The sequence below is a fragment of the Podarcis tiliguerta genome, assembly GCF_965153285.1.
Source record: "Podarcis tiliguerta genome assembly, chromosome: 5".
In the NCBI taxonomy this organism is placed as follows: Eukaryota; Metazoa; Chordata; class Lepidosauria; order Squamata; family Lacertidae; genus Podarcis; species Podarcis tiliguerta.
This window is the reverse complement of record NC_139538.1, coordinates 59,174,501-59,199,042: the sequence shown is the minus strand read 5'-3', so window position 1 is coordinate 59,199,042 and position 24,542 is coordinate 59,174,501. Positions and strand designations below refer to the sequence as shown.

Here is a 24,542-nt window from a genome sequence, read left to right as displayed (position 1 = left end):
TATAATGGTGCTGACATTACTACTGTCAGATTAATTGAACATTCGGCCCAAAGCCATGTGTACCGTCAGGCACTGATTATCCAGAGTCCTGAGTGGGATCGTTCTTAGCCTGCTGGCTTTCCAACCAGAGATCAAACTCTTATATATATATGATGCATGAACTCTGCCACTGAACTGGAGTCTCTTCTACAAGCTAACCCTATATATATTATTTGTTTTGTTTAGTGTACATGACTATTAATTAGTTATTTGTTAGCTCAACACAGGGGTGTTTTACTGGAGGGAGGATTGTGTGGATGGAGTAATGTTGAATGATTGTGTGGGGAATGTCTCAGTTTTGTGGAGTGTGAATGTGCATACAATTTTGCAATGCACTTTTGGTAACATTTATGAAATGTTGATGATATATTGTAATGATGTTGCATTTTGATGCATCAATATATTTTCATATTTTATATATCATTTGTGGCTAAGTCCCTTGTTTAAAGATATTTAATTATTTAATTAATTATTTAATTATGTTACTTAAAATGTAGAATTATTAGTAGTAAACTTAACGTGGCTTGGTTTTGAATGTGTATTGCGTCTCCTGTATGGGATTCGTAAATTGCTTAGGGATTTTCTGTTGAAATATGAAGTGGTGTATAGACAAACTAAAGGAATTAACAAAGAGCCTTGCACACCCACACATCTAATTATTTTGCAAACAAGATTTAATAATTCTCATGATGTCCATGTGTGCCACTCTAATTGATGTTTCCCCCCTCCACTTTCTATTATATTTGCTCCTTCTACTTCTAATGCATCCATAGTAAATTTCACGTTATATGCTGTTAGCAATTTACAGTTTGTTAATAATGAGGAAAGGTCGTGCTCCTTGTCTTGCTCTGCACATTTGTGTCTCATTCTCACTGTTGACTTCAGCAGGCAAATGAATATTTTCCAACTGTTCATCCAATGTTACCTTCAGGTCACGTTCAGCTTGCTTGTTCTTGATGAGCAACGTGCATGAATGAACTGTCAGATTAATTTTTCAGAGGCACGCACTGCTTCATAAGCATAAGCACATCTGCTAATTAAAAGAAGACTGATGTAATTGTGCCTGATATAGAATTGTCATCGACTCATTTCCAAATAGTTACCTTGTAATTAAGTGTTTCATTAGTGCTTAAAAGGGGCCTAGGAAGACATAAAATGCAGTCCAAAGTAAAAGGTTTGCTAGGGAATATAATAATTGGAGCTCACCAGTTTTGCAGCTCTCTACACAAGATTTACTTATTTATTTATAAAGCCAGATGAACTTCCTGATACCCGCAACTGCTAGCATTAGTTTTGATTCCCGGAAAAGCATCTCAAGGGCAGCACATATCGACTTGGTTGCCTGGACGTTAATGGAATTAATTGGCTAATACAAGTAGATGTTTCTGCCTGACGAACTGCAGAGTTTATGTAGTAGTATGAAGGACGAAGTACAGGTGGAGTTTTAGCCAGATGCAGCCATTTAAAAATCTGCTGGATTGATTCTATGTGCAGTCCTACATTTCAAGTAAGTCAAATGCAACCCTTTAGGTTTGTTCTGTTTTTTAGTTTTTTAAGGGAGGGGCTATAGATCAGTAGTAGAAAACCTGCTTGCAATATAGAAGGCCCCAGGTTTCTCTAAATAAAAAGATTTATCTGCCCATCTTTCTGGTGGCATCCCCTCCCTGCCTCTATTCCACCCCCCCCTTTCCAACAGGTCCCCAGTGCAGCTTGCAAAAACAAATTAAAACAAAAATATCTAAAGAAGAACATTAAAACCCCGGAATATTAAAAGAACAGCATTAAAGCAGTCCATTAATGTGCATGTGAAAATAGGCTCTGGTGGATGAGACCAACAGTGGGTCCAACAGTCAAGAAGGTGGTTTCTACTTGTCTGCTTCCGGGACACGGATGGCGCTGTGGGTTAAACCACAGAGCCTAGGACTTGCCGATCAGAAGGTCGGCGGTTCGAATCCCCTCGATGGGGTGAGCTCCCGTTGCTCGGTCCCTGCTCCTGCCAACCTAGCAGTTTGAAAGCACGTCAAAGTGCAAGTAGATCAATAGGTACCACTCCGACGGGAAGGTAAACGGTGTTTCCATGCGCTGCTCTGGTTCGCCAGAAGCGGCTTAGTCATGCTGGCCGCATGACCCGGAAGCTGTACACCAGCTCCCTCAGCCAGTAAAGCAAGATGAGCGCCGCAACCCCAGAGTCGGCCACGACTGGACCTAATGTTCAGGGGTCCCTTTACCTTTAAGAGGCAGACAGGGCTCATCAACCTGGGAAGGTAGCCCATCTAGGAGAAGGAAAACTCTAATCCTAAACCTAGTGTACATTTTCTTGTGTCCATCTTGTGGACATCTTCCCAACAAAGGCTTTTAATGATACTGGAGTCCAGTGCAGCTTAGAATCTGCCACACATATCTATGCCATGCTTATAGATCCAGTGCCTTTTGCCACTTGATAAAGTGACATTACCAGATGTTGACTTTTTTTCTCTTTTAGAGTATTCAATCTTTTGACAGGGAACAGACTTTGAATTCATTTTCCCTCAGAATTTTGTGCACTTATACATAATGTTTCCTGAGTAATGATGTGCTTGACTCTGCAATTTTCTGCTACTGCCAATTTCCCCAGGATTTTGATTGGATTGCAAAGTATTTCCTATGAGCACTTAGGGATAATTCTCATAGCTTCTGCAAGTGTGATGGCTATTTGGTAGTGCTGCGTATCAGCTCCTTGCCCATAGCAAACTGGTTGTGAGCAAATACTACTGGACATTTTGCCAACTACTGGAAACCTATGTTGTTACAGAGTGCATGCTAAAAGTCTAATTCTGTGGCAGGGATCAACTGCACATGCCTGGCTTGCTGAGACAGGCCACATGATCAGGAGCAACCATGTCCTCTGTGACCATGAAAATCGCTTGCACAGTGTTGCAACAGCTGGGAAACCAAGGAAATTGAAACATAGGAATCTAAATGCCACTTTCTCTTTTTTTGGTGACATCAAGGTGTGCATTGTACAAAAGAGAGATACAGAGAAGATGTATGCCATGAAGTACATGAATAAGCAGCAGTGCGTTGAAAGGGATGAGGTTCGAAATGTGTTCAGAGAACTGGAAATCCTGCAGGAAATTGAGCATGCCTTCCTGGTGAATCTCTGGTGAATCTCTTATTTTCTTTTATTTATTTTAGGGATGGGTGGGAGGTGACTCTGTTCCACCAGTTGTGCCTAGGACCATGCTAGTCTTAGAAGAAGCGGGTTTGGGGACACAGCAGTATGCAAGGTCTGGTTTTCAAAATGCCATAATACATAACAGGAGACAGCAGAGTCTTAGACAGCAGCAAAGAAAAAGTAGCATTATAGAAGTCCATACTACCACTACTAGTAGGTTCAGAGGGATAACTGTTTTAAAACCCTAATTAAATGTTAGGACACCCTCTGAAAAAAAAAATTGGGGATTGATCCAAGTTGGGTGTCCCCTGAGTGGCTTTGCCTAGCCCTAGTTTTTCACAGAAGCAGCTTGACAGATGGGGCAGAGCCACTCTGCTACCTTCCCAGCAAGCCGGTCTCTGTTGCTTACTGGCAGTGACAAGGGAAGGGCACTGGATTGGCCAACGCCCCTCCCACCTTCACCCTCACCCTCCCAATGAGCAGCAATGACCCATCTGCTGGGAAGGTTGCATAGCGACTCTGTCTCACCCAGGGAGCCACTTCCATTTTTTAACCCCTGTTTCCTAGCCATTTATATCATCATCAAGATGCTCTAACCTTCCATGGTGAGTCTCTGTTGCCCACTGGCTTCCACTTTTAACCATTGCTCAGCTCTACATTGTCCAGTACAGTTGTACCTTGATTGTAGAATGCCTTGGAACTCGTATGTTTCGGCTCCCGAATGATCGAAACCCGGAAGTCAGTGTTGCGGTTTTTTAACATGTTTTTAAAAGCTGAATGTCTGATGTGGCTTCTGCTATTGTTTCTGGCATGCCTGCACAATCAGAAGCCAAAGCCTTGGTTTCCGAATGTTTCGGAAGTTGGACGGACTTCCGGAACGCATTCTGTTAAAAAACCAAGGTACGACTGTATAAAGAATATCTCCAGGCCCGGGATGCCCTTCAGCTCCTAGATCATCAAGAGGCTAGATAGCAGCAACTCCAGCTTGCCAATGAATCATTCGCACTGATGGCACTGGTTTTTGTTTAATAATGAAAAGAGACAGCCTGCTTGATATTCTGGTACATTATTGATTATGCCTGGAAAAAAATGAGTGTGGAATGATCATATTACAGAAGCCATGTGACTGTGCCAGATATAGAAGCGGGGATTATATGAGCAAGGTAAAATTAACTGGGACAGCTGCTCCTTGCAAGATATGAAACAGGGACCTGTTCATATAATCAACAAAACAAAATAACAAAATTGATTTATCTAGAACAAATATAGGATGGCAATGGGCAAAAAGAGACTCGGAGAAATTCACGGGTTATATTTAGACATATAAATATTGAAGATGCCTACTTATTGTTCCTGCTTTGCAGGTGCATGGGTAAGTGAAGTGGGAAAACAGGCCTCTCATTTGGTAGCACCATCTGTGAAATCTGAATGGGTAAGTCCACACTTTGCCCAACTCACCTTTGCTAATTTTCCACAGGTACTCGTTTCAGGATGAAGAGGACATGTTCATGGTAGTGGATTTACTCCTGGGTGGTGACCTACGTTATCATCTCCAGCAAAACGTGCAGTTCACCGAGGAAACGGTGAAACTCTATATCTGTGAGATGGCATCAGCTTTAGACTATTTGCGCAGTCAGCATATTATACACAGGTAACAGCACAATCTGTTATTCCCAGCTGTTGGGAACTGGCACAGCTATCAAACAAATCAGGCTCCTTTGAGAGAGCTTTTGAGCTGGTTGCAGCTAGTGCAAGTCCCCACCCCCCCACATTCGATCTGCAGCCCAATTAGGCCAAATGGCTCCATGCCTGGGTCTGATCCAGGCCCTGAGCTGAATCAGGGGCCTGGCAAAGCACTAGGCTACTAAAAACATGTGAGGAAAAGGAGGAGATCCAGGTAGAGACTTTCACCTGTACTATCTCTTTCTTCTCCCCTCTCATCACCTGACCACATATTTAATTGGAGTTTTAATTGGCCCAATTTGGTTTGAGATGTGGGATTTGTCCAGAGCAGATGCACAGTCCTAGATTCAGCTAGGTGGAATCTTGGCAAGAAAACTGACCAATAAATATTGGCAGTAAATGCAGCGATGGAGCAAGCCGATTGGGAGTCTGCCTGCCTCTTCCCAGTCAGCCACCCTACAGCTGAGGGGGAGGCAACGGGCAGACTGTTTGGGGCAGTGCAGAGCCTGTGGGCGCTCAAGCCACCGCGTCACTCCCAGGAGAGACGCATGGCTCGGGCATGCTGCAGGCCCCACAGTGAGTGCCGCCCACCATTTTCTCACCCCCCTGAGTAAGGAAACCCAGGGCGGATTGCACCTACCGCACCCCCCTTGCTACACCCCTGAGTAAATGTCAGGAGCTGGGGTAAGGAGTAGGTCAGCAATAAAAAACACCGGTGTAAGCGAAGTCAACTCTTTATTCAAAGAAATGAAAACAGCACGGGTCTAGTGATCACAGGAACTCTTCCCAGCAGGTCTCGCCCCAATGACATAGTTGTGAGAACTGAAGGTCCCCACTTTCCTACCACTCTCCAACTCTCCTCCCCTGGTTCCTTCCCCCAAAGCTTAAGACTCTATAGCCTTGTCTCTTGTTGCTCCACCCTCTTCATTCCTCTCGGTGTTCTGGGAGATTGGGGAGAGGGGGAGGGGAGGAGAGCTGGTCACTGCAGGAACGGGAGACTCCCTGGATTCTTCAGCAGCCTGACTCAACTCTGCTTCCTTCCTCCAAGTCTGAATTTCTCTCTGCCCCAGCATCTTCCTGCTCAGTAAACCCTGTTGCCTCTTCAGCTTCTGACACCTCGTCCTCCTCCCAGTCTGTCCCTTCTTCTTCCTCTTCCCACTCATTGTCATCCCACCACCAACCCCTGCTCTGAGCCTTCTTCCCATGCAGGATCCCTTGGGGGTTCCCCTGCTGGTGCCTCCCACCCCTCCTCTGCTATATTATAACATTTAAGGAAATGGAAGATCCATTCACAAATCTCTGTTGCCTCTTCTGAGGTTCCTGAGAAAACTGGATCTGAGCTCAGGCTGTGTTCAGAACATAGCATTATTTTGTTTATTGAGCCTGTTTTAAGGTGTGTGTTTTTCAAATCAAGTTTCCTCTGTGAGTTTCACCCCACCGTCTTTTATAATTGCACTGGGCAATATTTTTTGAAATCTCAAAACAACAACAACAACCCACTGTTTGGTAGGCTCATGAGGCATTTTGCATTTGCCTTTTCCAAGTTGTGCGTAAATGCTTGTTTTTGCTTTCCAGAGACGTGAAACCAGACAATATTCTCCTTGATGAACAAGGTATGGGGGAAATTGCTAATTATGTCTATTGCTTCTGCCTTTGAATAGTCTTCACCCCCTGGTTTTTTGTTTTTTTTTGCATTCATTTACATCTTCCGAATTATACTGCATTTCTGTGGTTGTGAATGATAAATAGAAGGTTATGGGATTGAAGCAAATCGATTCCGTTCATCTGCCGTCAAGACTTGTTTCAGTGAAGAATTAGCGGTAATTGACATTGACTGGTAGCTACTATTACTCATTCCGGAAAGCTTTTTCATAAGTGCAGCTGATATGTAATTCCTCTGCTGATATAGAAACCTTGCACAAAGGTACATATTTATACATTTTTTTATAAAAAAAAGAAGTTTTGACATCTATGTGCCTGCTTGGGTAGGCAGAGGCAAGAATAAAGTGTTTTGCTGTGACTAAATTTCTGGTTGGCAAGCCAGGAATAAAGGAAGAGTCCACAATTCTGCTTGGTTTTGAGAGGATAAGGGTTGTGGCTCAGTGGTAGATCACATGCTTTGTAGACCAAAAGTTCCAGGTTCGATCCCTGGGCTGGGGAAAGACATCCAGTCAGTGTGGTTACGGAATACTCTTTACTGAACTGTGTAGATGATAGGAAGGCATCTTCCTATGACACCCACATGGAGCTTCATCAGAACAGAGGCTTCCACTTTAGCATTTACGAGTATTGGTGTTCATCCTCATGTGTTTTTATCAACAATCCTATGAATGCAACACAGCTTTAGAGCAGGAGTTATTCAGAGCGTAAACATATCACCACATGCAGGTTGCTTTCCTGGAGTTCTGCCATCCATATGTGAGGTTTGGGATGTTGGCCTGTCAGGAACTGGTTGGACGATGAGATTATGAGAGGCTTCAGCAGGAGAACCCACTAGGGAAGCTTGAGAAGAGGAAGGCTTTGAGCTAGGGGAATGGTGGTGGGTCACGGAAGACAGATCAGAGGATGAAGCTGGGGGCAGAATGGTTGGATGCTGAAGCAAGCAACAGGCTTCAGTGGGTGAGAGGAAGAAGAGACAGAAAACGCTGAAGATGTAGGACAGTCAGCTGAGGAAGAGGTAGGGACAGAAGCTGCAACAGATTCCCAGGAGCCTGCCAGTCTTACTGTGTTCAGCTTCCCTTCCCCTTGTCTCTAAGGACTCGGAGAAGGAGACTTAGGTGGAAAAACAGAAAATAAAATACAGGAATGTTTTGTATTAGGGGAAATTGCTCGCAAAAGTGAATATGTTAGCCAAAACTGCATACAAAGATGTGTTTACTAGGAAAAATTCAGAGTAAAACGTTGATGATTTTTCATTATTATTATTTTTAAAAATGCAAATTGCTGCCTAAATGCAGACTACCAAATTTAAGATGGGAAAAATGAGAACTGAAACTGCAAGGTTCACCCATCCCTATCTGCCATGGAACTATGCAAACTACAGGACGTATCTTGGGCTCCAACTACTAGGGATGATGGCAGACCTCTACCGTTAAAAGTTGTACTTTCCCAACCAGGAGTGCTGCAGTGTTTGTGTCCCTCTGTGAAATCTAATGTGCTAAATGGGTGCGAAGACAGTGGGGAGGAGAGTCCAACTCCTCCTGCCTTTGGGACCTTTAAATGCCATTCCCAGACCCAGCTTTACATGACTTTGGCAGAACCACATTTAAAAACACCGGCTCTGTTATATTTAGTCTGAATCATCTTTTCTCTGTAATGAAACTCCTTCAAGAACCAAATAGAGAGGGTGGCACATTTCATCCTTTTCAGTGTGAGCTTTGATTTGATGGCACTTGAATGAATTCATGCAATGTGTGATTCTAATGGTTTGCAGTCGACGGCTGGATGATTTGTTCATGTGTCCCCCTGGTGGTGTCTTCAGCTCTTTTTCACTCAGGCAACAGCACATTCCCATATCAAGTAGCTTTTCACAAGCCAAGGAAGAGAAGTGGCAAAGGTGTGGCCTACTGTGACCCCAGTCTTCTTAAAAGCTTTTGTCCTACATGTATACATGCATAAGCCTACATGCATTTAAAGTGCTGTAGCTTATGCGTTAGTTTATCAACAGAGAAGAGGTTCAAACAAGCTGGGTTTTTCCTACTCTTGTTCTAAGGAGAATCCTGGGAACAGCATGTCCTTTTGCTAGTGATGCCAAGGAAAAGAGTTAAGTGAAAGTGATGCCTGTTGCAGAGCATATTGATGCAGGAGTACAGTTTTCTAAATTACATACCATAAGTTGGCCAAAACACCAAGTTGCCATCTTGACCCATTGTAAAAAAAATCTCAATGGATCAGAATAACAACTTCTATACTAAAATTACCACGATGCAATATGCAGAGGTGCTTCACAATTCTAGATTTACTTAAGATTGTATTATTCTTCCTCTGATATATGTTAATCTGGAATTTTTAAAACAAATTCTAGAAAGCCTTGATGAAGCATCCCTCCCTTTTTAAAATGTATTGATGTACAGGTTGAATTCATAAGATAATGAAAAATAATTCCAAGTCTAGGCAATTTTTGTGGATCCTTATTTCCGAGTCCTAATTTGCTGTCATCATCTGCAAGCTTCCACTAAGAAAATTCAAATATTTGATTTGTATGCATAATAAAGATGAAGAGTGTTTGTTTATACCTGTTTTATTTGCATAACATAAACCACATGGGAGCACAGAGTAAGGTTACTTAAACCGACTGAAATCAATATGCCTAAGCAACCATGTTTTGGATTAAGTTATTTTCTGCTTCTAAGATCCAGATTTTTGATGATTCTAGAATTTTTTTTACCGGGATGAGGCAAATGGAAAACAGACAACACTGGGGAAATGGTGGAAGAGTGGCTTATTGGTGTAAAGAAGCCTCATTCCAAGCCACTAGAAAGCTTGTGCAATCTCCCTTCAATGGTGGATTTGCCAGATGTCATCAATATGTGCCCACACTTTTTTTCTGAATTCACAAGGACTAGAAACTTGTTTTTTAAAATGAAAACTGAGTTTTTTTAGCATGCTGAATTCTACAGCAGACACCAGATTCTGTGCATAATGCCTAATAGCCAGACATAATTCTTATAGAGCAGCTTTATTTATCTTAATAAGAGCTAATATTGCTTGCCAGCCAGCTATAGAAAATATTGGGGGGGGGGTGACTACATGCATTAATATTGTCCTCTGAAGTAGTTTCTTTCTGGACAACTTGGACACTTTGGGTTTTCATTCTAAAAATCTGTGCTGATTTTCTTCCTTTTAAGGCCATGCACACCTAACAGATTTTAATATTGCAACAATCATCCGTGATGGTGAAAGAGCAACCGCGTTAGCTGGGACTAAGCCGTATATGGGTAAGCCAAACCTTGCCAGTTTTAAATAATAACATATTTTATCATATTCTTCCCGCATAAAACTGTTTAGGATTCCCTGTGTAGCTTTCCCCCTGTGCCAGTTAGAACTGACCACCACAAGATCTTTTATTAATGGTGCAGAAACTCAGGCAAAACACTTTCCCCCTGAACAACCAGCAAATATACAAAACCCAAAAACATCGAGCAAAAAATCCCTTCAGACCCAATTAAAAACAGCACTTTAAATAACAGGACTGGGGGGAAAAAGAAGAGGACTCAGTCAAACACTTGAGTAAATAGCAAAGTTTTAGCTGCCTCTGTAAACAGAAACGCCCCTGGATCTCATTTGACAGAGTGTCTCATGGAGTGATCTGGTTTGTACGTCACAGTATTCCAGTCTGTGGGACATGGACTCCCAGCCACTTTGTTCCTTCCTGTCCTTTTAGCTCAGAGCAGCATCTAAACCAAGGTTTGGCTTAAGTGTGACAGCCAAACCCGGGCTTGTGGTTAAGGTTTATTCTTGATTGCAACTCATGGTTCAGAAGACACACTAAACCAAAGCTTGGCTTAGCTCAGCATGGCATGACCAGGGAGGAGAAAAGCAGCTGCAAGCTCCTCTCTGGAAGCTCACACATTTGCACAAATTAGTCCAGTGGGTCTGACTGCAGAGAATGTCCTGCTTCTGGTAACTACGGATCTTGAGTATGGCTTCCATTGATGACTGGAGCATGTGGGCAAGTACATATGGAAGAAAAGAGCCCTTGACGTCCCTAGGTCCTAAGCCAAACTTTAAAGGTCAAAATGAGCAGCTTGATTTGAGCTTGAAAACAACCTATCCCCTCCCCAAGCCTTTGAGGAAAAACATTTTCAGAACTATGTATCTTATTCTTGTTTCAATAGGACTGCAGTCCTGTACCCACTAAACCTGGCAGTAAATTCCACTGAAATGAGCGGGGTGTACTTCCGAATAGGCATTTACAGGAATGAGCTGTTAGTTTACAGCCAGTTTCATAGAAACCAGTAGCAACCAGTGGGGTGGTATTTCTCATCTGGCTTCCCAGCATGAAGGTCATAGCCGGTAACTGATAAGGGAAGAGGCCAGGCTGCAGGGAGGTTGGTGCATTGTGGGTGCAGCAGCAGAGACAATCAAATACCCCGACTGCTGCTCCTGCCCCAGCCTCTCTCCTGCCTCTCCCCTCTCCCTATTGGTTACCGTCAGCGATCCTTGCATTGGGAAGCCAGATGAGCAATGCCACCCCATTCTGCTCTGCTCCACTGCCTGCTACTGACCAAAACCAAAACGGGTGGAGGCATTCAACAGTGTCCCCCCTTCTTTATCTTTTCAGCTCCAGAGATTTTTCATTCCTTTCTGAATGGTGGAACTGGTTACTCCTTCGAAGTTGACTGGTGGTCCCTGGGAGTGATGGCATACGAGCTCCTCCGTGGATGGGTATCATGTTCTTTAGTGTTTAAAAAAGATAGTTTGGCATTATTTCAGTGCTTCGTATTCCTCAGAAGTAAGCCTGGGATTCCACCCACCCACCCCCGTTTTTTCAATATCTTTTTTCTTCTTTTTCTCAGAGGCCTTATGACATCCACTCTAACAGCCCCGTGGAATCCTTAGTTCAGTTGTTCAGCACCGTGAGTGTCCAGTACGTAACAGGATGGTCAAAGGACACGGTTGCATTATTAAGAAAGGTAAATAACTTACCTATCCGGGAAGGGTTGCAATTATTTATTGTTGTTGTTTAGTCGTTCAGTCGTGTCCAACTCTTCGTGACCCCATGGACCAGAGCACGCCAGGCACTCCTGTCTTCCACTGCCTCCCGCAGTTTGGTCAGACTCATGCTGGTAGCTTCGAAAACACTATCCAACCATCTCGTCCTCTGTCGTCCCCTTCTCCTTGTGCCCTCCATCTTTCCCAACATCAGGGTCTTTTCCAGTGAGTCTTCTCTTCTCATGAGGTGGCCAAAGTATTGGAGCCTCAGCTTCAGGATCTGTCCTTCCAGTGAGCACTCAGGGCTGATTTCCTTAAGAATGGATGCGTTTGATCTTCTTGCAGTCCATGGGACTCTCAATTATTTATTAGCACCATGCAAATAATAAGGGCCTTGATCCAAAGAGACGTGCTCATGCACATGCCTGCATGTTGCTGCACGCATGTATCTGTGATTGTTTGGCCTCCAAACAGATGGCACCCTGTGCATTGTTTCCAGTGCAATGCCAGGAAGCAAGCTATGCATCTCTGGGACTTGAATGCAGAGCTACTCTGCTTGGAACAATATTCGCAGTGCCCTTTTGCTCAGAGGCTTCTCAATCCAGACTATGTGCCACTCCCTCTAGAGAAGGACCATAGCAACGTCCAACCTAGTGGATGCTGTAAACTTTCACCAACCTAGTGCCCTTTAGATGTTTTTGACTACAACTCCCATCAGTCTCAGGGGCACCATCTGGAGAGCACTAGGTTGGCAAAGGCTGCTCTAAACTGGGGGCCATCGCTGAGATTCGTGGAATTAGCATGCTAAGGAAATGACTATAAAATAGACAAGTAGGTGATCCTCCAGATCTGCTTTCTGGTGTGACTCGAGCTCATTTACAGTTGTTCTCTTTGCAAGGCTTAAATATTACCAGCCAGCAATTGTCAGGTTATATTTTTTCACTCATAAACATTAGGACTCTGCACGGACATCGCCTACACAAGATCTACACTGTGGCCCCATTCTGTGGACCCTGTATCAGACTGGTTTTCCCTGTATGCCACCCACCCTGCCCCAAATCCACCCCAAAGCCATTTGGGTGCAGAGCTAAGGGATTTTACAGGTTTTTTGTTTTTTTAAAAAATAATGCTACTTCAACATACAATTAAAATAGGGTTTAAAAATACAGTTACGGTTAAAATAGGGTTTAAAAAATAAGGTTAAAATAGAGTTTAAAAATACACCAGCATTGCACAGGATTGGACCCTCCCACTTAACAGCAAGCAGATCCAATCCTGCATGGTGCTGCTTCGGGGGAAGGAATAATGCAACTGCCCAGTTGGTCCCTTATTTGTTAAAGCTTCTCTTCCATGCCTGGCTCTCCTTCCTGCTTGACACCCTGCCCCCCCGACAGCTCCAAGGAAGCTTGACTTGGCTTTGGGCTTTGGGCCTTGAGTCAATCTGTTGCACAGCCCTAATAAGTGTTAGTAAGAAGCTGTGATTATTATTATTACTTAACAGAGCAATTGTTTACATGTGAACAAGTTCTGATGTACATCCAGAATGCCCTTACCTGCAAGGCCTGTCCCCATCCTTTCCCTGGAGGAACTGCTTCCAGGTTATAGATCAGGTTCATCAACTGAAATGAAGGAGATAACTGATATGAATATCTGGGTGTGTACAGAATTCAGCATTAGCATGATAATTATTCCTTCATGGAAAACAGTAGCCAATTATTGCAACTTCTTGTAAGTTCAGGGTAGAGTGCAGGTGTTTGGAAGCCAGAATTATCACTCTCTCTAATAGTGAATTCAGGTGCTGAGTGCTAACAGAATTGGAGCTAAAAAAGGGGGGCGGCGATGGGAAAGAAGAGGGAATGTGCTCGGGGAAACCCCAAGAGTTTCACAAGTCTAGACAAACTTCAGAAACAAAACCCCTCAAAGGAGAACCGGGCATGCTCAGTAGCCATGGGCTGTCAAGTGTCGTTTGGAAAAGAAGAATGAAAAAACCTGGGATTGGGATGGAATGGAATGTCCTGTAGTACAGCTGGCTGGCTGGCTGGCTGGCTGGCTGGCTGGCTGGCTGGAACCTTGAGCACAAGTCCTGTTGTTAGGAGATAAGGATACGTTGCAGCATTCTGTTGCCGGCTCCACCTGTAATATCTTAGAGGCAATGTGGAGGAGAGCAATGCAGGCTTCCAGTGGCTTTTCTGTATAGCCCCTTGCACTCAGATAAAGAAACTCATGTTCATGTTTCAGTAACAGTTACCAAGTAATATGTGCCTCATTAGATAACGTTTTCCTATTTCTGTGAGAGAGGAAACTTGCCATTCTGTGTTTATAAATGTTGGATAGTTTTAAAAAGCTAGATTTCAGCATCCTGTTAATATATATATATATATATATATATATATATATATATATATATATAAAAAAATGCATAACCCCCCAAATAATAGCAATTGAGCGTCTCCAGTGTAAGCCAATGGGAGGTGGACAATATACATAATTAAAGTTTGATTTTTAAGGGGAGTTCCATTATGAAACAATTCCATTGAAACTTACTCAACAAGAGCACAGATGCCCTCTGCTGGATTTGTGTAGGAACACAGCCCAGTCTTAAAAACAAACATCATCTAGAAAAAAACGAATATAGCCATAGCAGAAAATAACATTGAACAAATTATGTAAGCACACATTATAAAGCAGTTTTCTACATGCTTTTGCAAAGGATCTGGCCAGTGTATAATCATAATTAGTGTTAACTACCATTCCTTTAAATTTAAAGGGCATATTAAGATTCCCTTTGTGGTGAAGCTGCAGAACAGGGGTCAGCAACCTTTTTTCAGCCGTGGGCCAGTCCACTGTCCCTCAGACCTTGTGGGGAGCTGGACTATATTTTGGAAAAAATAATAATGAATGAATTCCTATGTCCCACAAATAACCCAGAAATGCATTTTAAATAAAAGGACACATTCTACTCATGTAAAAACACTCTGATTCATGGACTGTCCACGGGCTGGATTGAGAAGGCTATTGGGCCGCATCCAGCCCCCTGGCCTTAGAATGGTGGCATGGAAATTGTTGGTTGAGTTGCTAACTGGCAGCGATCAAGCAATCAGACAGCTGCTTTCCTGCTTGCCGATGTCACTCTGGCTCCACCCGAGAGGGGCATGTGCCACACTTCTGAGTTGGGTTAAATGGCTGGAAGATACAAATTCTGCCAAACTGGCTTGATCCGTACAGTGAGCTTCAAGTTTGGCTTCAGTGCTTTATCAGAGCTCACAAAACATGGGAGGAACCAAACTACATATTACACTACATGTGTAGCATGGAGAAGTGGGGTGGGGGAGGCATGCTCAACTAATCATAGGAACAGGAGGTCCCAATTATCATCATGACTGTGGCACAAGGGGACAGGAGGTTTAGCTCTTCTCTCCTCAGCTTCAATGCAGAAAAGCAGTTGCCCATCCCCAGCTTAGAAAAAAAATCCCATAGGTGCATTTAGCACTAACGTGTCGTTTTTTCCTTAAAAGTAGAGCCCTTGCTTCACATACTTCACAAAAGTAGAGCCCTTGCTTCCCACGTGCAACCCATAGTTAATGTTAACTATCGTTTATAAACCATAGTTAAAGTTGAAGTGTTTGAAAGATGATCACTTAAATATTGGTTTATTATGTCCTCCTTCCTCCATGAAAGGAAACACAAGCCAGGAAGAGCCACAGTTTGCTCATAGCTCTGTAGTTTTTGGGCAGTGATGGCTCTTTAGCCATAGTTAAGGGGAAGGTCAGGGTTTGCAAACAACACTAAGCTATTGTTAGTGCTAACCAATGCTGAGAAACCAACTACCTTAATGAGCTATGTTTAACCACAGTTAACCATGGTTAAGCTGCTGCACTGGGTTCACACATGACACTAAGTCACAGTTTAATAAGCCATGGTTTAGCTTAATGTGTGAACCAGACCACTGTGATTAGAAGGATGGCACCTAATGGCAAGGCCAGCCTTGTCTGCAGTGTGGTCAAGTCCTTTTTATTAAGAAAGGTATTTGCCATATCACAAGTTGAGCACTGATTTTGTTGACTTAAAAAAAGATGGTGACTGGATCTACTTAATTTCTTAGCTTTTGTGGGGGATTGCCCTCAGCGATCTGTATTATAATGTTTCCATGGTGCACATTTTGTTAATCAGTTTCGAATGTTACCTGTGTCTTGTGTAACATTCTTCTTTATGTTTGCCAGCCATTATTAATATTGTATGGGGTTTTTTGCTAGGGATTCTGGGTCTACATTTTGAAAATAAATGAATAGGGTATGCACTGCTGAACATTGAACAGGTTCATAAAGAGATGATTATCATAAAGATGAGTTATCTGTGAACATATGCTTATGTTCAGTGAAGAAGGTGGCATTGCTTTGCTGCTGCTGCTTCTTCTTCTTCCTCTTCTTCTTCACCTACATGATCGGTATGTCTCATGATTAGTGTTTATGCTACCAGTAACAAAAGGGCCATTTGTCTTCTCTGATCTGTGGCTGGTCTGAAACCCCACCAGTGCAGGATTAGTAGAATATTGGCCAATGGAAACATGGAAACTGCCAGGGTTATAGGCAGCAGAAGACTAGCTGGATCTTCCACTGAAATAAACGGGGAAATGAATGAACAAAGGAAAAGGCACAATTCAAATAAATGGGAGACAAAATGAATGAATTTTTTAGAATTAATATGAACAGGAAACTAGATTTTGTGTCCCCACCCCCTTGAACAGCTCTAGTGAGACTCATGCAGATGCAATAGCCATGTAAGTGAGGTAGTATTAGGAATTGGCCCAGATCAGTGGCGTAGCGTGGGTTGTCAGCACCCGGGGCAAGGCAAGTAATTTGCACCCCCTAACCCGTGGATTTTAGCACTGATTTTAGCACTGCGAGTGCGAGCGCCCCCCCCAGATGTTGCGCCCGGTGTGGCCGCCCCCCCTGCTATGCCACTGGCCCAGATCAAGGCAGGTTTGCACTGTTCTATCAAAATCAAGCTTTGCCACATCACTCGACATTTGCTATTTCAGCTTTTGACCGTGAATCCTGAGCACCGGTTTTCTAGCTTAGCTAGCATCCAGACTTCTTCCTACTTATCTAACGTGGACTGGGACGAAATCTGCGAAAAGAAAGGGGAGGCCGGATTTGTGCCTAATGTAAGTAGAAGAGATGAGTACGTTTGTTTCTGTCCCTGATCCCTATGTATTGTGAAGCGGGGGGAAGAGAAAGCCAGGGATTTTCTGTTCTGCAAACAAATTTGGCATGCGGCTCAAATTACCTTACTTGTCAATCGCATGGCTTTGAGGCAATATCCTGGTCTGGTTTTAACAGAAAGGCCGTCTGCATTGTGACCCCACCTTTGAGCTGGAAGAGATGATCCTGGAGTCGAGGCCCCTGCACAAGAAGAAAAAGAGGCTTGCAAAGAATAAATCCAGGGATAATAGCAAGGATAGCTCACAATCGGTACGTGTCCCCTTGCAATTCCCCCCCCCAAAAACCGATGGAATGCTAAGTTACTGTGGGGCCTGTTACTTTGCAAAGAATAAGAGACTGGTCTCTGCTAGAGGGTGGCAGTGCTGTTTTTCCTTTCAGTTATGTGAGAATAAAGGGCATTTGCATTCTACCATTCTCTTATTTAATTCCTCTAGGGGGGACCTTTACCAGCCTAAGGGGCTGTCCCAGGGCAACATCCCACAGACCCATGGTAGTGGGTGGGGCCAGAGGCAAAAGATAGGTGGAGCAATGGGTGTGGCTCAGTGGGTGTGTACAGTAGACTACATTCCAGCCATGCAAAAGTCTTAGGATTCTACATACGCTCCTCTGCATCTAGCCAAGCAAGGATTATGATCACAGTTCAAAAGCCAGAGCTATGTATTATCACTTGGATGAGGGTGTTGAGGAGATCCAGGGAGGGATGCTTGGCCTGGGGGGGAGCTAGGGCAAGTCCCAAGGGCTCAATAAGGAGACCTGGAGGGCCTGAGGCTCCTCACTTCTGCTCCACCATATTAGGCAATCATGTAAATGCAAAGGCAGAGAACTTGCCTTCCATTAGGCGATATGCAGCACCAGTTGCTTTGCTACTGGACTACTGCAATGCGCTCTATGTTGGGCTACCTTTGAAGGTGACCCAGAAACTACAACAAATCCAGAATGCGGTAGCTAGACTTGCATAGCTGTCAACTTTTCCCTTTTCTTGTGAGGAATCCTATTCGAAATAAGGGAATTTCCTTTTAAAAAAGGGAAACGTTGATAGCTATGTAGACTGGTGACTGGGAGCGGCCGCTGAGACCACATAACACTGGTCTTGAAAGACCTACATTGGCTCCCAGTACATTTCTGAGCACAATTCAAAGTGTCGGTGCTGACCTTTAAAGCCCTAAAGGGCCTCGGTCCAGTATATCTGAAGGAGCGTCTCCACCCCCATCGTTCAGCCCAGACACTGAGGTCCAGCTCTGAGGGCCTTCTGGCGGTTCCCTCACTGCAAGAAGCGAGGTTACAGGGAACCAGGCAGAGGGCCTTCTTGGTAGTGGCGCCCTTCCTGTGGAATGCCCTCCCATCAAGGAAATAAACAACTATCTGACTTTTAAGGTAAAGGTAAAGGGACGCGGGTGGCGCTGTGGGTAAAAGCCTCAGCGCCTAGGGCTTGCTGATCGAAAGGTCGGCGGTTCGAATCCCCGTGGCGGGGTGCGCTCCTGTTGTTCGGTCCCAGCGCCTGCCAACCTAGCAGTTCGAAAGCACCCCCGGGTGCAAGTAGATAAATAGGGGCCGCTTAGTAGCGGGAAGGTAAACGGCGTTTCTGTGTGCGGCTCTGGCTTGCCAGAGCAGCGATGTCACGCTGGCCACGTGACCCGGAAGTGTCTGCGGACAGCGCTGGCCCCCGGCCTCTTGAGTGAGATGGGCGCACAACCCTAGAGTCTGTCAAGATTGGCCTGTACGGGCAGGGGTACCTTTACCTTTATCTTAAAGGGACCCCTGACCATTAGGTCCAGTCGTGGCCGACTCTGGGGTTGCAGTGCTCATCTCGCTTTATTGGCCGAGGGAGCCGGTGTACAGCTTCCGAGTCATGTAGCCAGCATGACTAAGCCGCTTCTGGTGAACCAGAGCAGCACATGGAAACGCCGTTTACCTTCCCGCCGGAGCGGTACCTATTTATCTACTTGCACTTTGACGTGCTTTCGAACTGCTAGGTTGGCAGGAGCAGGGACCGAGCAACGGGAGCTCACCCCGTCACGGTGATTCGAACTGCCAACCTTCTGATCAGCAAGCCCTAGGCTCTGTGGTTTAACCCACAGCGCCACCCGCGTCCCCTTACATCTAAAGACATCTAAAAGCAGACCTGTTTAGGGAAGTTTTTAATGTTTGGTGTTTTGTTGTGTTTTGATGTTCTGTTGCGAGCCACCCAGAGTGGCTGGGGTATAAATAATAAATTGCAGAACTGAATGAAGGAACCAAAGAGAGGCTTCCAAGTTGGTCTTAGCGTTTGTGCTATAAGTCATCTCGGGAGCAGCCAGTAGGAGGTGCACTGTTCCCCCAGCTTCCCAGAACTGTGGGCTGCTGCTGCTTACTGTGGAGGAGAGCGGGGTGGAGCGGGGAGCTCAGTGCAGTGTGGCGCATGGTGGCAAGTGCGTCTGATTGGCTCCCTGCACCTTGCCACTCCCCCTCTCTGTAGTGACGGTGGCCAACAGCATCGGGAGGCTGGGAGAACCAAGGAGCCCCACTTGCCTCGCCCCACTAGCCCCTCCTGAGTAAATGTCATTCAGAAATTTTGACAGAAAGTGCATGTTAACTGTTTTCTTTTCTTTTATCAGGAAAACGACTACCTCCAGGATTGCCTGGAAGCAATTCAGCAAGATTTTGTCATTTTTAACAGAGAGAAGTAAGTTTAGGAAGATGCTTTAAGGGCAGGGGATGGGGAGAGGGGCTGGTTTTCATTGGCTCCTAAGTTAACTTCAGGAAGTTCATGGGAGAAAAGTTTCTCATTGCTTCCTTCCCGCAGCAGAGCCCTATCACCCTCCCAAATTGCTCTTGAGCCCCTCCTGACCCCCCCCCCCGAGGCTTTTCTTGGGATAAAGGGGAGAAGACTTTCATTCAATTAATTTCCTTAGGCTATCTTACCATAGCACCCAAGCTGCTGATCAGGATTTGAATTGGGTGCAGAGTTAACGTCCTTATGCCAGCCAACTGATGTTCTCCAGATGTTTTGGACTACAACTCCCATCATCCCTGACCATTGGCCATGCTGGCTCGAGCTGATGGGAATTGTAGTCTAAAACATGTACTGTAGTGCGAATCTGGCTAGGGAAGGCTGCTTTGTGCTATAGATGCCCCCTGGTGGTGAAGAGGGAGAAGAGGATACTGTTATTACTAGCAGACCTACTCCATATTTTGAATCAGTTAGCTATCATGGCACTAATGACCGTTCATATACAAAAATTGCATGTATGCCTCTGTTCATCGCGCAAGTATCATTTTTAACCTAAGTGGCAATGCAATGTGAATTGTGGTGTTTTATTTTTTAAAGTATTCCACAAGGATGTTCTAATTAGGAGGAGGTGGCATACGGCACAAACAGCCTGAGGTCAGCTAGTTTACAATTCCCTACAACTTTGAGGCAATCAAAATGTCAGAAACTTGAACAAAGAATGTATCATACATAATTCAAAAAAGAGATTTGTGCACAATGACAGAAATGCAGGAAGAATAACAGACAGCTTGGCCTGAGATGAAGTTCCTTTTTTAAAAAAAAAAAAAAGTGTGTTAGACCCAAGTTGTGCTGGCATGATTTAAATCATCCAAACAGAATAGGGAGTCATTTCACAGAAATAACCTGCTGTGTGGATTATCTGTCCTCTCAACAACACGATGGGAGGTGATGTCAAAGGAGTTTCTAAACTGATTAAATTAATTAAAAGTGATCAGCATTCTCTGAGTAAACCCTCAAAATGCCCTCAGGAGTGCCCTTTTTACAAGTCTTGGCCAAAAAGGCCACAATCAGCTAAAAGGGAGGGCTTGAAACTCATACCAAATCTCCCTAAAGTACACATTTTAAATCCCCATTTTAAAAACCACATGCTTCATCTCAAAGCACCACTTTCGTAACCTTGTTTTCACATGGGCATGATAGCCTTCCTTCTCTCTCTCTCTCTCTCTCTCTCTCTCTCTCTCTCTCTCTCTCTCTCATGCAGGTTGAAGAGGAGCCAAGATCAAATGAACGAGTCCATTTCTCCTCCTGAAACCACCGACGAAGCTGAGACTGAAACAGAATCTGAAAATTCCAACCTGAATATGTGTAGCTCAGTATGTTCTTCCACAGGCAGCAGCTAGGACTACGGAGAGGAGGCAAAGGGGCCGGGAGCTTGCGCACCTCTTGAATAAATCATTCTCAGGTTGCACTGACAAGCAGATGACAGGACACTGAGTACCTTGGTTGAAGAAAAGAAGAGGAGTCACACAAAACAACACTGTAGAGCCGCAGCAGAGGCACATAGTTCTTACAGAACTCATGGATTTTTTTTCCCCTTCAGAAAGGGATCGCCTCTTTTACCCAATACTTTGCTATGCAACACTTTGGTGAAAACCGTTCCATTTCTTCCTTTGCTCTTTTCTTTTCGCAGGGACAGACAGTGGGGTCTGAAGGATATTGGCAAGGCGATAAGGGTTCCAGACCCAGTTCCAGCGTAGGTCCAAGAGAATGCAAACTGAAAGCATGCATAGTGGTCCCAGAGGACTAGGAAAGGGGCAAAAGCCACTAGAAGCTCACTTTTATGGGACCGGCCTTAATATGCCAGCTAAGGCTCATGCATGCAAGATTGTCTCTTGGTATTTTCAGAGCGTTAGAGAGTTCTTGCGGACCATGGCAGTTGCAAAATACTTGTATGTTCAACTGGGACAATACAGTGACAACTTGGCCATACACGATTTTCAGAGGGCCCAGTCTCAGCATTAATGGATCCTTTCCAATGGTCCTGTCCAGGGCCAGATATGCTGGGTTTTTGCAGCATGGAATTTTAAAATGGTTTTGCTGCAAGGTAGAGTGTTTTCCTAAACATGCCGAATTGTTTCACAAAGCTATCCTTAAACAAGGAGCTGTTTAAGCTACAAGCATATTAATAGAGGTTAGTGTTTTCTTCACTCATAATGAAGGAGCAGGGCACTAGTTTGGCTGGATACAGGTGAGATAGCTATAAAGCAATGCCCTAGTTATGCAGGAAGTGATGCGTTGATGCGCTTTTTTTTTGTCTGCGTCATTCTAAGTGTATTTTAATGTATTGCATATGATGTCTGTCTCAACTTCTTGCGAGGACAGGAGAGGTCTGATGATTTCCTCCAGCTGTGGATATTGCCTTTTTCAATGTTTCAGAAGCCCTTTTCTTCCCTATCCTGCAATCCTGTTCACACTTACCTGGGAATCAGCTTCATTGAACTCAGTGGGACATAGTTCTGAGTAGACTTGCATAGGATTGCACTGCCAGTGGGCTTTAGGTTACTCTGATAAAAGCGCTTAGAACCCCTGGTTCTAGGACAGTAAATATATGTGTTGTACATAAATATCGTAAGTGTTTTAATGCAAAGCTGTTTGTTACCAGCTGTCTATGAGATTGCTATGTTTGCATTCCAGTTGTGTTTTCCTGTAGGAACGTGAACTTAGCATGCTTTTACTTTCAAGACATTTCTCCCTCGCCCTGCTGTTTTATTGAGGCGCCTGCTATAGGCCAATATGCCAGGGTTGGAACCAAGGTCCTATGAACACAGGAACCAATTTACAGCCTTACTTACAAAGCTACAACTACCTCTGTAGCAGTGCTGTAACAAGTTCCTTTATATTCCATCACTGCTAAGGAACAGGGATTTGCATGGAATTCACACCGACTCCCTTAGCGTGGGGTTTCCACGAATATTTTTGGTCTCGATGGTTTACTTTCCATTTTAATTTCCACAAACGCAGCACACGGCATAACCGGTGCGGAGCAATTTTGTACAGACAACAACCAAAACGTAGTTGCCTTTTCCACAGTTTTATGTGGAGTTTGGTTAGGAAATGAGCATTGTGCACAACCAAAATTTCACGGAGAACAAAATTCAAGTTTGCTGGTGGAGTACAGTGTAGGGGTGTTCAAAGAAGCCAAAGCTTTTCCTATCAGTTCCTCTCCCTAGCCCAAACCAAGGGAACGGCAGCCCCCCCCCCATGAAACTGTATTCACTTTTGGAAGGGGTAGCACAGTCTCACAATACCTGGTGCTACGCTGGTACTGCAGGAATATCACACTGCAGGTGTTGCCATCTATGCCAGCAGAAGTGTTTAGAGTCAAAGCGCCAACTCGGTTAGTCAACTGATTCGGCTGCATTAGCACAAGAGAATTTGCGGCACACATACTCCAGCTGGAATCCCACACTTAAGTGTGGGTTGGCAATTGCTTGCTCTGTTACTGTGCTGTGATGAATTCATCAATCGCAGATTTAACATGCTGAATTATTCATCCTTTCCTCCAAGTGGACTCTTGGAAGGAGTGTGTGCTGTGCACTTACCATTGTGTCGAAGATTCTGCCATGATTTTCTTAAAACAACAACAACAACCCTGATACCATCTAAAAACATTATCTTCATTCAAAATGAGCTAATAGATGTTCTTCTTCATATTGGCTACTTGATTCATGGATAAGCGGCATCTGCTCTGTCCTTTTAAATTGGTGCCGTGCCGCTTTAAGCAAAGAATTCTGGGAGGTGTAGTTTGTTAAGGGTGCTGAGAGTTCTTAGGAGATCCCCCTCGTGGAGTTGCAATCTCCAGGGTGATTTCCTTCTTCCCAGGAAAGCTACACTTCCTCCCTGTCCTTGAGTCATTTATTCTGCCAATACTGTACTGCATTCCTGATACACAATATAGCACACTGACTTTGAGGAATCAAGGGTTTGATTGAGGCACAATATTTTAGATGAGGAATTTATGTATTTTTAAAGCCTGTTCCTATGTACTTTACTAAAGTGATGTACTTTTCCTTTTCACTATAATCCCTTATACGTGTGGGGTGCAATCACAGGGACCTGTGGTTTCTAAGAAATAACTCTAAAATAAATGCTTATATTGAGCACAATGGTTATTGGTATCAATCGTCAGCCAGCAAGTGAAGAACTGGCTTGTTTCAGCAGTTAGAATTTGTTGTGTATTTACAAGCAGGTAATCGAATCCGCTTTGGTGTGGACCATGGCTATTGTAAAACATTCCAATGGGGATGGGCGCTAAGGTCCAAAAAGCAGCCCGTGCCCTGATCATTTGTCTGTAAATTCTGCATACCAGTAAATATGTGAGTTAATGCCTCTCACTCTTGTTGATGGTGAATCACTATAAATGCTGAAAGGGACCAAGACTTGGACAGAAGCATTCTTGTTGATGGAAGCAGGAATGGTGCCATACAATAAAAACATGAGACAAGCCCTGCTGGATCAGGCTGAAGTTCCATCTAGTCCAGTATCCTCTTCCCAAAGTGGCCAGGTGCCTTTGAGAAGCCCACAATCAGAACCTTGGTCAAATGTATACCACTTGGTCAACCACATGGAAAGGCCTATTGCAAAGAAAGCCCACACAGTACAATCTAGATGTCATTTGATTACAACTTCCCATCAGTTCTAGCCAGACTGGCAAATGGGAGCTGAAATCCCACAATATCTTGAAGGCACCAGACTGGCTGCTCTGGTACAGTGGACCAAGTGTTGACTGGTAGGGTCCAATGCCAACTATGCTAATCAGCCAGTCCCTATGTCTCAGCCCAACTCACCTCACAGGCTTTCTGTGAGAATAAAATGGGACCGGTCGCATGTATGCCGCCCTCAGTTTCTTTGGTGGAAGGCTGCAAGCCAACCACAGTTTTTTTTAAAAAAAAAAATACGATGGAGAGATAGCAAGAGAAGCCTGGGGGGTAAAATAGTAGCAGAGCTTCTAGTGTTGCAGGTGAGCTGGCAACTTCACATTCAGGTTATCTTGATGTGATTTTGGCCCTCACATCTGAAC

General features: G+C 44.3%; 1 protein-coding gene across 1 annotated transcript in view; it reads left to right on the top strand.

The window, feature by feature from the left end:
* Positions 1–23,628, top strand: part of STK32C (serine/threonine kinase 32C) — a 167,787-nt gene extending 144,159 nt beyond the window's left edge. The window contains exons 3-12 of the mRNA XM_083443552.1: positions 3,030–3,181; positions 4,671–4,844; positions 6,452–6,489; positions 9,724–9,813; positions 11,160–11,263; positions 11,395–11,511; positions 16,569–16,694; positions 16,870–17,001; positions 19,347–19,414; positions 20,724–23,628. Coding sequence (XP_083299678.1) covers positions 3,030–3,181; positions 4,671–4,844; positions 6,452–6,489; positions 9,724–9,813; positions 11,160–11,263; positions 11,395–11,511; positions 16,569–16,694; positions 16,870–17,001; positions 19,347–19,414; positions 20,724–20,862 — 1,140 coding nt within the window. The 3' untranslated portion in view covers positions 20,863–23,628. The remainder of the gene's footprint in view (positions 1–3,029; positions 3,182–4,670; positions 4,845–6,451; positions 6,490–9,723; positions 9,814–11,159; positions 11,264–11,394; positions 11,512–16,568; positions 16,695–16,869; positions 17,002–19,346; positions 19,415–20,723) is intronic.
* The last annotated feature ends 914 nt before the right edge of the window (positions 23,629–24,542 follow it).